Source organism: Ctenocephalides felis, unplaced genomic scaffold (assembly GCF_003426905.1).
Source record: "Ctenocephalides felis isolate EL2017-DRISC unplaced genomic scaffold, ASM342690v1 CF-g0.4_SCAFFOLD_03571, whole genome shotgun sequence".
Classification (NCBI taxonomy): Eukaryota; Metazoa; Arthropoda; class Insecta; order Siphonaptera; family Pulicidae; genus Ctenocephalides; species Ctenocephalides felis.
The window spans coordinates 69,352,964-69,365,448 of NW_020539725.1; the positions used below are offsets into that span (position 1 = coordinate 69,352,964).

The 12,485-nt window shown below is 28.0% G+C and overlaps 1 protein-coding gene across 1 annotated transcript; it reads left to right on the forward strand.

Moving 5' to 3' along the window:
* The first annotated feature begins 6,447 nt into the window (after positions 1 to 6,447).
* LOC113386644 (probable pyruvate dehydrogenase E1 component subunit alpha, mitochondrial) lies at positions 6,448 to 9,959 on the forward strand. The gene is made up of 5 exons (XM_026624410.1): positions 6,448 to 6,618; positions 7,599 to 7,778; positions 8,544 to 8,721; positions 8,999 to 9,170; positions 9,767 to 9,959. The coding sequence occupies exons 1-5, from the start codon at positions 6,490 to 6,492 to the stop codon at positions 9,957 to 9,959; spliced, it is 852 nt and encodes a 283-aa protein (XP_026480195.1). The 5' UTR covers positions 6,448 to 6,489.
* Positions 9,960 to 12,485: the final 2,526 nt, after the last annotated feature.

The following is a 12,485-nucleotide window of genomic DNA, read 5'->3' on the forward strand; positions in this document are numbered from 1 at the left end:
ACACTTTGTTAACAAATTTGCACTTTGAGGTATTTGTGCAATAAAAAAAAAATCTAAAGCGATTCAGTTTAGGATTTGATTGATTAAAATATTATTAATAGTTATTTATTTTTTTATTTTTTATGGTTTATTAATAAAACTTTTAACTTGTTGGATGTCCCAAAACTGAATGAGCTGCTTCACATATCATTCCACCTTTAAATACAAAACATTCAGGTATCTCCGAAGACTTTATTACCGTACTCGTTACAGAAATTCATACAAAAACATCGAATACATTTTTCGATCACTTATAAAGACTCTGTGAATTTTAAGAGACACGAGTAGTTCTTATCAAAATTGGTTTTCAGTACTAAAATGTTTTTTAGGTAATGGAGAGCTAGCTTTGAGAGTTAGATAAGATTTTTTTCCTATAATTTTTTTAAAGAAATCTATTAATGCAACTAGCACTTGAAGAAGTGTGGAACAGGGGTTGGTGACCAGTTTTGATCATGTGAAGGAAACTTTGGATGGAATCGAAATTATAGTAGAATTTATTACTTATTAAGGTAAATTTTAGAACTAAGTAAATTTATTGATTTGAATTCTTTTTAATTTTCTAAAAAAATACAAATGGTTTTAAAAATGTTACAGAGATTAAAATATTTAAACAGAGTTCGGAAGGTTTCATAGAGTTCAATATTGAGTTCAAAAAGTTTTATGAGGTTCGAAAAATTTCATAAGGTTCAAAAAGATTCATGGGGTTCAACAAGCTTCACTGGGTTCAAAAAGTTTTATTGTGTTCAAAAATTTCATAGAGTTCAAAAAGTTTCATAGAGTTCAAAAGGTTTCATAGAGTTCAAAACGATTCATAGAGTTCAAAACGATTCATAGAGTTCAAAATCTTTCATGGGGTTCGAAAAGTTTCATAGGGCTCAAAAAGCTTCACTGGGTTCAAAAGGTTACATAGTTTTCAAACTTTTCATAAAGTTCATAAAATTTTGTTTCGTAAAATTCATAAGCTTTCATAGACTTTGAAAAAATAAATTGATGGGGTTAAAAAAGTTCAAGTTTTCGGAACGTTCTGTGAGGTTCAAAAAATTTCAATAATATTAAATAATGACACAATGTTCAAAAAAATTCATATCAAATGAAAAATATAGTAGAATTCAAAAAGTTTTACGAAAGGTTCATAGTGTTCATACATTTTATTTAATTTTAACGAGATCATTAAAATTCAGAGAGTCCATGAAGTTTCAGAGAGCTCATGAAGTTTCAGAGAGCTCATGAAGTTTCAGAGAGCTCATGAAGGTTCAGAGGGTTCATAAAGTTTCAGAGGGTTCATAAAGTTTCAGAGAGCTCATGAAGTTTCAGAGAGTCCATGAAGTTTCAGAGAGTCCATGAAGTTTCAGAGAGTCCATGAAGTTTCAGAGGGTTCATAAAGTTTCAGAGGGTTCATAAAGTTTCAGAGAGCTCATGAAGTTTCAGAGAGTCCATGAAGTTTCAGAGAGTCCATGAAGTTTCAGAGAGTCCATGAAGTTTCAGAGGGTTCATAAAGTTTCAGAGGGTTCATAAAGTTTCAGAGGGTTCATAAAGTTTCAGAGGGTTCATAAAGTTTCAGAGAGTTCATGAAGTTTCAGAGAGTTCATGAAGTTTCAGAGAGTTCATGAAGTTTCAGAGAGTTCATGAAGTTTCAGAGAGTTCATGAAGTTTCAGAGAGTTCATAAAGTTTGAGATTTCATAAAGTTTCAGAGTGTTCATAAAGTTTCAGAGTGTTCATAAAGTTTGAGATTTCATAAAGTTTCAGAGAGTTCATAAAAATTCACAGTGTTTAAAAATTTCAGAGAGTTCATAAAGTGAACTCTGAAAGTTTCAGAGCGTAAAGTTTCAGAAAGTTCATAAATTTATAGTTGAAAAAAGTAGTGTTCTTAAAATTTCATGCAGTTCAAAAAAAATTATAGAGTTTAGAAAAAAATGTATAAAAACTTCAAAAAGGGGAATTTCAAGATTTGAAAAAGGGTAATTTCAAGATTTAAAAAAATGAGAAATTCAATATTTTAAAAAGTTTCGTATTATTTAAAAAAAATAAGTTCTACATATTTCAATGTGTACACAATTTTTCAAAATGTTCGAAATATTCGGAATAAATATGAATCAAAATTAAGAGAATCAAAAATAGTGAAAATTTTCAAAACGCTTAAAATTATTAAATTTAAATATCTCAACAAATTGCAAAAAAATATTTTTTTGTAGTTTTCGTGAAAAAAAAATTTAAGAATTTATTTGAAATTGTTGAATTTTGTTCATTTATATTCAAGATTTTGAAAATATTCTACATTTATCATTTTATATAAATTTTAGATGTTGTAAGTCACAAAATAAAATAAAATGTGTTCAAAAATGTATATGAGATTCTAAAAAACGAAATTACAAGTTTTTTATGTTTCTAAAATTTCGGATTAAATTCAGAATACAATTTCAATGTCAAACATCCAGTGCTTCATTTCACATCAAATTCAAAAGAGATCTTATCGCAACTAAATATTAAAAATCATCAACTAATATTAAAATTTAGTTTGGCAATTAATCTTATTTCTATATTTCAAAGCACAAGCGATAGGCACTAAGTCAGTAAAATTCAGTTAACAAAAAACGTCGTTTTGATAAATCGAGCCGATATTTTTTATGAATATTTTTTGTAATGTTTCTAATTCTGGAAAAGTACAGAAAGCATTTGTATCTTTTTTTAGGATTTTACGTGCGTAGATAAAAGATAAGGGCGCGTCAGGTTCAAAAAAGTGATTCACGCCTAGAGAAAAATATAATAAGAAAAAGTTTAGATATTTTATTTTCATCGCATGATAAAATTTGTAGGCATTTGTAGTAATATTAAATAAACTAGGTGTAAGTGGTGATTTCCATTAAAACAAGTTGCAGATGATAAAAATCAATATTTAGCAACGATAGAGTTACTGACACAATTCATTAAGCCAACTTTGCTAAAATATTGAAACTTAACAATTTCAATTGAAACTTTACAATTTCAATATTTTAGCAAACGTATTTTCAAAAAATTAAATCAGTTCTCACAAAAACGTGATAGAAACATTTATCTCTAAATAAAAACATACAAAAGTTTCTTCTAATGGTGCAAAGATGTGCAAAATGATGAGATGATCCTGAAATGCACTTTTGCGATTTAAATAAGCTCACAAATGTTTAAAAATTTATTCAAAGATCATACTGGCAAATCTTTTAAAAATCTTTATAAATAGAATTTCTATTAAAAAAATAAGCTAATATTACCGCAGAAAACTTCTGTCTGGCAAATAATTATATCATGAATACCATGTTAATAAAGAGACAACAGGAAACTAAAATACAAGAAAAGGACTGATGTCGTGATTCGTTTTAGAACAATTGCATAAATTATTAAAAACAGTGCATTATGGTCTTAATTATATTATTTTTGTTATTATTTTATATTGTTCATTATGGTAATAAATAACACGTCAACCTAATAGATGACAAATGAAAAATATTAACAACAATTATAATAAATTGCCTTGTAACTAATTTTTTTAGTGATAAAAAAAACTAGCTGTAAGTGGAATTCTGTCTTAAGGCAATTAGGGCATCGTGCCTTAAGGCAAATTGCTGGAACTTCCCGTACCAAAAATTTTTATTTTTTTTAAAAACGATTAACATTTTTGAAAAAATAAGATTTTTGAGAAACTATAAATTGGACAAAAAATTAGTTTTTTTTGAAAAAAAAAATTTAAAAAAAAAAATTTTTTTTTTTAAAAAAAAAATTTTTTTTGAAAAAAATTTTTTTTTCTTTATTTCGACATATTGTAGAAGATCTGAACTTTTTTTTCAAAGCAATCGTACTGCTTTAACTACATAGGGACAAAATATAAAGCGCGTAAGCGCCGCGTCGCTGTCTAACGCATAAGCATTGGTACGGAACCCATAGGAATGTTAACAAAATGTATACTTATTGTTAAAATCTCTATAAAATATCTGATAATTTGATGTGCATATGTCTAATGATCATTTTTGACCGCCAAATGGCTCATTTTTTTACTTTTTTCTCTATATCTCCGAAACCGCTGGACCTACCCTTATGAAAGTTGTATCGATTCTTCATCTTGTCAATACAAATAAAATGTTTTTTGAATTATTCAAATCGGACGCTCCGTTCTCTTAAAAACTGAGTTACCGTTTTCGGAACTTTTTGCCCCGTATCTTCGGAACGGCTTGACCTGCCTTTGCCAAAAACTAATCAGCACGTCTCCTTATCAATACGGATCGAATGTTTTTTGAATTATTCAAATCGGTTGATCCGTGTTCCCGAAATCGTCGACGAAAATTTGTATCCGCACATACATACACACACATACATACATACACACACACATACACACACACATACACACACACACACACACACACACACACATACATCCATTTTTTCTAAGGTATGCCAAAATGTTCAGAAACCTCTGAAACGTAAAGATATATAAAAATTTTCATTTTCGATTTTTTTGCGATTACTATAACTTACCCTACGGGAAGTTAATTATTGTATGGGGAAGAATTTGTGTGAAAAAAATATAAAGCATTTTTTCATTTTGTATTTATTGAAATAAAAATGGTAAAAATGCCGATAAAACTAAAAAGGAATAGTTTGTCTATAATGTATATATAAAGAAAATATTTTGTTAATTTCAAGAAAGGTAAATATATTTAAAAAAAATTGTCAGGTTACAAGTATTTTGGATTTTTTTAATCTAAAATATAAATGAAATTAATTGAAATAATAAAGTATTTTCAAAGTAAATTATTGCATTGTGACTAAATTTTTCATAATTCTATTATTTATTATTTCATTACGACTTATTTTTATTTTTGACTTCATTTCTGATATACAAGATAATATATTGAAACCAAAAAAATAATTTGCCAATGTCTTGAGTTTTGGATGATAAATATTTATAAATAAAAATCTACCTATATGAGTATGTTTCATTTCTCTGAAATGACAGCAATAATACAAAACAAAATATTTTTATAAAGCAATTCAAACGTAGATTTATATTTTTTAAATGATAAAACATGCATTGCTTCAAACAAAGATTTATACTACCGGTAATAATATTTAAATTTAATATGATTGCAATAATTTCAAAACTGAAATTCTGATATATTTTTACAGATGTTTCAGAGTTTACCACTAAAAATCAGTAACAGAAATGTGATATATACAGCTGAAATTCCATTGAAGGTAATTTGTAAAATCATAAAAATCAAAATTAAAGTAATCGAATCAAATTTTCAATTTCTATTAAAGGAATATGCATAAACTTTAATAACAAATCAATCTCTTTATTGATTTGAAAAAGATAATCATTTAGAACGTAGTAATAGTTTCTTTTCCCAATTAAATGCAAATTGGCAAACCTCAAAAAAGCTCACTCTTTCAGTTTCTCATCTTAAGCTTTTGTAACTTTTATAAAAGTCTAGTTAAAAAATTTAAAATTACAAAACAAAGCTATATGCTAAGCTTATATTTTCATGATAGTTTTAACATATATTAATGTAATTTTAATTTATAATTATACACAACACTATCTTAAAACGTTCGACTAATTTCATAAAAACTTATGTATGCTAAGTTATTATATTAATTTGTTATTGTTGAAAGTCACATTGATTTTCAATATTGATAATTATATTATAAATTATTCATTTATTAGTTTACATACTTTCTAGTGTATTTATTTACTTCACGCGTTAATTTTGAAATTAAACAAATTACAGTCTAATTTTAACAAAAAGACAAATAATTTTATACTCGATTTTTCTCCCTATAGAAAGTAACAAATGTATTGAGCAAGAAATAGTCATATGTAGGTTATTTACAGCATCCGATTAAGTTTTATGACTTTTAGGCAATTTCCATCAAATTTAAAGATATGAAATACCAATAAAACGATTTTATTGGTGATAGATTTTCTAATCAATCAATCGATAAATTATAAATGAATTTGTTGTTTCATGTGTAATAATGATAATTCTTTAAAGGTTTAGTTTAAATAATAGGACTTACTTTTACTTATTAATAGGACTCAGTTAGGAAAAATGAAATACAGAAAAAAATGTTTTTGAGTGAAAAAATCAGTAAAAAATTAATTGTTTTATTTTACTGGATTTTTGATAAATTTTATTTTGTCTGAACTTGTAAATAAGTTTAGATTAGGAATAAGTTAAAAACATATACACAAACTCTATGCTAAAGCAATTGAATTCAGTGAGAATATTTGAAGCCATTCTAAATCGTTTGACAACAAAATTGGAAAACAATGCTTAAAATAATTTTTTTTATAAAAATATTATATCAAATATTTTTTACTATGATTTCAGCATTTTAAGTATCACGGCATAGACGAAGTATTAGGAACAACAGCTACTTTGACCCAAGAATTTGCTCTAAAATTATACAAAGATATGTATGAAATTCGCCGAATGGAAATGTTGGCTGCCGATTTGTACATGAAAAAGATCATTAGAGGTTTTCTACATTTGTATGCTGGTCAAGAAGCTTGTGCTGTGGGCCAGAAACTGGCCATGAGAGGGGTATTTAATCAATAATTTGATAAATACTAAATTTTGCATGTACATATTAACCTTTAGACTTGTTTCAACAACTATTAGATTCTTCGAGTCTAATTTATTTATTGCCCTAGATACTTTGATTTATAGGTTGATTAGTGGCCTTAGTATTATGATCCCAAAGTAGGTCTTTATCTAATTATTTGCTTATACGATATAAAAGAAATAATTTCATTTTATATTTTTGTAATTAAAGCCTGATTTTTGATCGATATTTTTATCATTAATTAAAAGCACATATTTTTGAACAGCAATCAGAACTGCATATTAACCATGTTTGCAATAGAAAAAGCAACCTAGTGGTCAACCACTATTTTTCTATGTGTAGACAATATATATTAAATATGTATATCAATTGTATTCATGAGTATGTAATGTAGCAATGCCCACGAAATGCTATTTTCACTAGGGATTATATTTGAAATCTATAACATCAGGTAAAATCTATATCATACTGCTTGATTTGGAGTTAGGCGAACCTCTAGACTAGAGTCTAGACTAAATAGTTTAAATTTAGGGTCATGCCCAGTTAAATATAAGCGACTTGAAAAATTGTGTTTACCAGTTATTTTGACAGTGAAATTTGTTTTTTGATATATTAAGTTTTCTTTATAAATTTTAAACTAAATGATTAGAGCTACTGGATTTTGTTCAGAAGTCCTAAATACAGTATCCGTCTCGAGCAGCATCATGCCAAGCAGCAATTGCATAGTTAAGTAAAGTAAGTAAGTAAAGAAGTAAAAATATCCTCTCCTAACATTGCAACATTAATAAAATAACATCAAAAATTTCTGAAATTGTAATAATACAAATTTATCACACGAGAAACAACTGTTTTTGGTGTCATCAATAAATCTGAAGATCATACTACTTTTATCCCCTGATCGTTCTTCATACAATAATAATAAAAATAAGAATTTCTAAAATAGTGATTTTGTGTACAGGATGATAAGGTCGTGACCTCCTACCGATGTCATGGATGGGCCTATTTAATGGGCTTAACACCAACCCAAATATTAGGCGAACTGGCTGGTCGAGAAGTCGGAGCTTCTCGAGGCAAAGGCGGTTCAATGCATTTGTACGCCGAGAATTTTTTTGGGGGCAACGGCATAGTTGGAAGTCATGTGAGATAAAATATTTAGAATTTAGAAATATTCTTAATTGAAAAAAAAAACGAAAAATACAGTTTGCAATGTGATAGATGATCGAGCAATATTGTTTATCATAAGTGTCAACTTTTGTCTGAAAAGAAGAAACTGATTTGAAAAAAAATTATTTAAAAACGGCAATCAGAATAAATAATGTATGCTGTAAATTATTTTTCCTGATTGCTGTAAATCAGCTCCAGACAATATTAGGTACATTGGTAATAATAGTCCAGTCATTATAGTAATTCACCTGGGAATTCGAGATACCCAGCTGTAAGTCCGTAAATATTGACACCTAAAAGTTGTCTCAAAACCTACATATGTTGCGTACACCCTACCATATGTAGTTTTGAGACAACTTTTAGGTGTCAATATACAATATTTACAGACTTACAGCTGGGTATCTCAAATTCCGAGATGCTTACCTAATTTAAGCTTAAATGACTGGACTATAAGTGCTCTTTATCGAATATCGAATAATGAAAATTAAAGATAAAAATTCATTTATAGTAAGTAGATAAAGCTAAAAAATAACGGTTGTAGTATAATAATTACAACAAAAATGATTAAATAAATTTTTGTTAAAAAAACTGTATATGCCAATAACCTATTATATCTATATGTTACACGACAATGATTTTCTTCTAAAATTGTCAATTTTTTATTATTGCGAATAGGTTATTCAACTTATATTACGAAAAATTGTTAATAAAGTATAATTTAGGTTTTGTTCTATTCTAGGTGCCATTGGGTACCGGAGTAGCATTTTCTGTAAAATATCGAGGAAGAAAAGAGATTGTTTTAACCATCTATGGTGATGGAGCTGCTAATCAAGGACAAGTTTTTGAATCCTTCAACATGGCAAGTCTTTGGCAATTGCCAGTAGTCTATGTTTGCGAAAATAATATGTACGCAATGGGTAAGTAATTAATAAAACTAGTCAAATGCCAATAGGCTTTTATCTATGTAAATAGATTATGCAAAATTCATTCAATTTGACTTCTTTAACTTGTACTGGGTATTAACAATAATCATATTAGTACAACAAAATCATCACAAAAAAATTTTTTTCCAGTTTTGAAGGTTTTTGGAATATCTTTGTCACAAACATCAAAATGTGTACTTTTCCTTGCAATAATGAGGCAATTTTGTTTAACAATCAAAAAATAATTTTTTTTAACTTAGTTTTTTTCCAGGTACTCATATAAGTCGAGCTTCAGCAAATCCGGAATTCTACAAACACGGAATAAATTTTCCGGGCATTAAAGTAGATGGAATGGATGTAATGTCTGTTTATGAAGCAACAAAATTCGCCCGACAATATGCTTTAACCCATGGGCCTATTATATTAGAACTGGATACATACAGGTAAAATAAAAAAAATTGAATTAGAAAAAAAACATCAAATTAGAAAAAACGTCACCTTGAAATAAATGTAATAAATCAAATCAAAGAACTATAATTAACGTTTAGAGAAATTTTCATTCTTCATACAATATACACTGGAGTCCCTAAAACATTCAATTTTACTTTATATACGCATACAAAAGCATATATAAAATCATAAAATTATTGTTGTAAATGTTTTTTTTAACCAAATACAATATGTTTTGGATTACATAAGCTACACATTGTGGTATGAAATGCTTCAGGTTGCGGTAAAATGTTAAAATCGGCATAAAAACGTGATTTTATGCCAATATTTTCAATTTAAGATTACATCTAAGACCACATGGTGTAAAATTGTTTTTTTTTGCAGCAGCTATATTTTTAATGAGACTACATATAAAATATTTCACATGAGTGAAAATAATGATATTCACAAATTCCGTTCATACAACACTCCAAAAGTTCATTAATATTAATTATAATTATTTTACTATCAATAAAATTAATCGAATGATGATATAAATAATAAGTCTTTAAGTAAAGTATTAAAAAAATCTAATAATTAATTTCCATAGATATTTCGGTCATTCGATGTCAGATCCAGGAACAAGTTACAGATCCAGAAAAGAAATTCAAGATGTTCGGAAAACACGGGATCCAATTATGCAATTTAAAAATAAAGTTTTGGCTGCAAATTTAGCAACTGAAGCAGATTTTAAGGTAATAGACAGACAAATCCAACGAAGAAATAAATCCAATATTCATTAATTAGATTCATTTATAACAATCACACTTCATAATTACATTCAGCTGAGCAAGATAGAGAAAAGTTACATAATTTCTTATCATTATTATTTTATTGCCTACTTTTATTTTTAGAAAGACTTTCATAAACAATAACAAAATTGCAATTCCATTAGGTTGACCTCTAAATCTCATTGACTCTTTGTGATTTCTTGTTGTCTTTTTTTCCTACTTTTAAATCGTAATGTCCTATTTGTTACTACCTAATACCCTTCAAAATATACGACTTTCAACGTCTGTTTATCCTCAAGAAAATTGCTGAAATTCCACATTTTATAAAAAATATTAGTATAGTAGAATTTTATTAAGAAGCTAAACAATTTAGTCCAGTCATTATAGTAAGTTTACCTCGGAATTCGAGATGCCCAGCTGTAAGTCTGTAAATACTTGTATATTGACATTTAAAAGTTGTCTCAAAACCTACATATGTTGCGTACACCCTGCCATATGTAGGTTTTGAGACAACTTTTAAGGTGTCAATATACAAGTATTTACAGACTTACAGCTGGGTATCTCAAATTCCGAGATTTTTACCTAATTTAAGCTTAAATGACTGGATTAATTTCGCATGTACCACTTTCTATTTAACAAATAATTCTTTCCATTTTTAGGTGATAGAGGATGAAGCCAAGAAAATGCTGGATAAACATGTGGAAGTGGTAATTGCAGCTAAGTTAACAGATCCGAATGAGGTCTTCTACGACGTCTACTCGAAGGCGGTTACCATCGGAGGTTACCACATCGTGCGCGACACTGTCGCCCAGAGGAAACGCAAACACAGGAACATTGGCAAAATGTTCAAACATGCCATAGCATAAATAATTTTTTTATAAATTATATATAACTGATAGTGATTGTAAATGGAAAAAAATAATTAATAAAAATATTGTTTACATTAAAGATAACTATTGGTGTCTGGCATTGTCCAATAATAAGGTGACCATACGTCCCGGATTTGCCGGGACAGTCCCGACTTTCCGCATTGCATCCTGGCTTTTTCTAAAAGCAATGTTTGTCCCGGATTAAGGTGTTTTGTCCCAGATTATCCCGGATTTTTTAAAATGTTTTGATATCCAATATTTTTTAAAATATATTTCAACTAGAAAATTGAAACCAAAAAACTGTGTATATAAGTTTTTAGCTCACCAACACCCCAAAATATGGTCACCTTACCAATAAACAAATATTAGAATAGTTTTTAGCTATATTAATCTTTAAATTTATAACATCCTTTTAACCCTAAAACGGTATTGTGCTTATCAAGTGATTTTTCCGTCTTTTGCCATTGTATACTTTTGCCATATTGTGATATCATCATAGGTTATTTAGGATAATATAAAACTTTGGTTTAGTAACAAATAGTCTTTTTATTTAGTACAAACACCATTAATTCTTGTATGCATGAACGTTTCGGAGGCGTGCATGCATATACCGTTCTAGGGTTAAACATCATAAAGAGTTTTCAAAAAAACTTGAATCTTTTCTGAAATTTTTAAAAATTAAAAAAATCGAGTTTTTGATAAACTTGATTTTTTTATTAATTTAAAAAAATGCGTAGATAATAACATTACGTTATTTAATTTGGGTTTATAAAAATGTAATTCTTTTATATACTGACTGATATATTGTACGTGTTTAAATTAGGGAGCGTCCATTAATCACGTGAGGTTTTTAGAATTTTCAAAAATATAGTATAGTAAGGGTAGTAAGGGTATAGTAAGATATCACGTGTATTTATTTTTCTACCTGAATTTATAAATAAAAATCAATACATAAAAAAAATCAAAAATTTCACCATTTTTTCTCGTAACTAAAAATACACGTAATGTTTGGTGAGATAGGGGGTGTAATTTGTGTAATTTTACGTTTCAGAGGTTTCTGGGCATTTTGGCATAACATAGGAAAAATTGATATTTGTGTGTATGCGGATACAAATTTTCGTCGACAATTTCGGGATCAACCTATTTGAATATTGAAAACAAAAAGCATTTGATTGAGGGGACGTGCTGATTAGTTTTTGTCAAAAGCAGCACGATTGCTTTAAAAAAAGTTCAGAATTATCGAAAAAAATCGAAATATAAAAATACCAAATTTTTCAAGAAGGTTGAACTTTTCTTTAGGCAATGTCCAATAAAGGCCATTTTCAATTGTCAAGTTAAAATTTGATATCATACTGCTTGATACCGAGTTTTACACTTTCTAATGAATAAGGTGGTACAATAGCTAAATAACTCATTTGATTGAGGCCAATATAAAAAGAAGCCACAATCATTTTTAAGAAGGGCTTAAAACCAAAAAAAAAAAATTGGGAACTACTGGATTACTTGTACAAAGTACCTAGGTAGGGTAACTGTAAATGGTTCTTTTGAGAAAGAACCAGTGTTGTTTATTATTGACCTTGGGTCCGAATCGACAAAATAATGATTATTTGTGAAAATAACACATTTTATGCACAAATATAACTGGGTAATATAAAATGTTAAATTACGT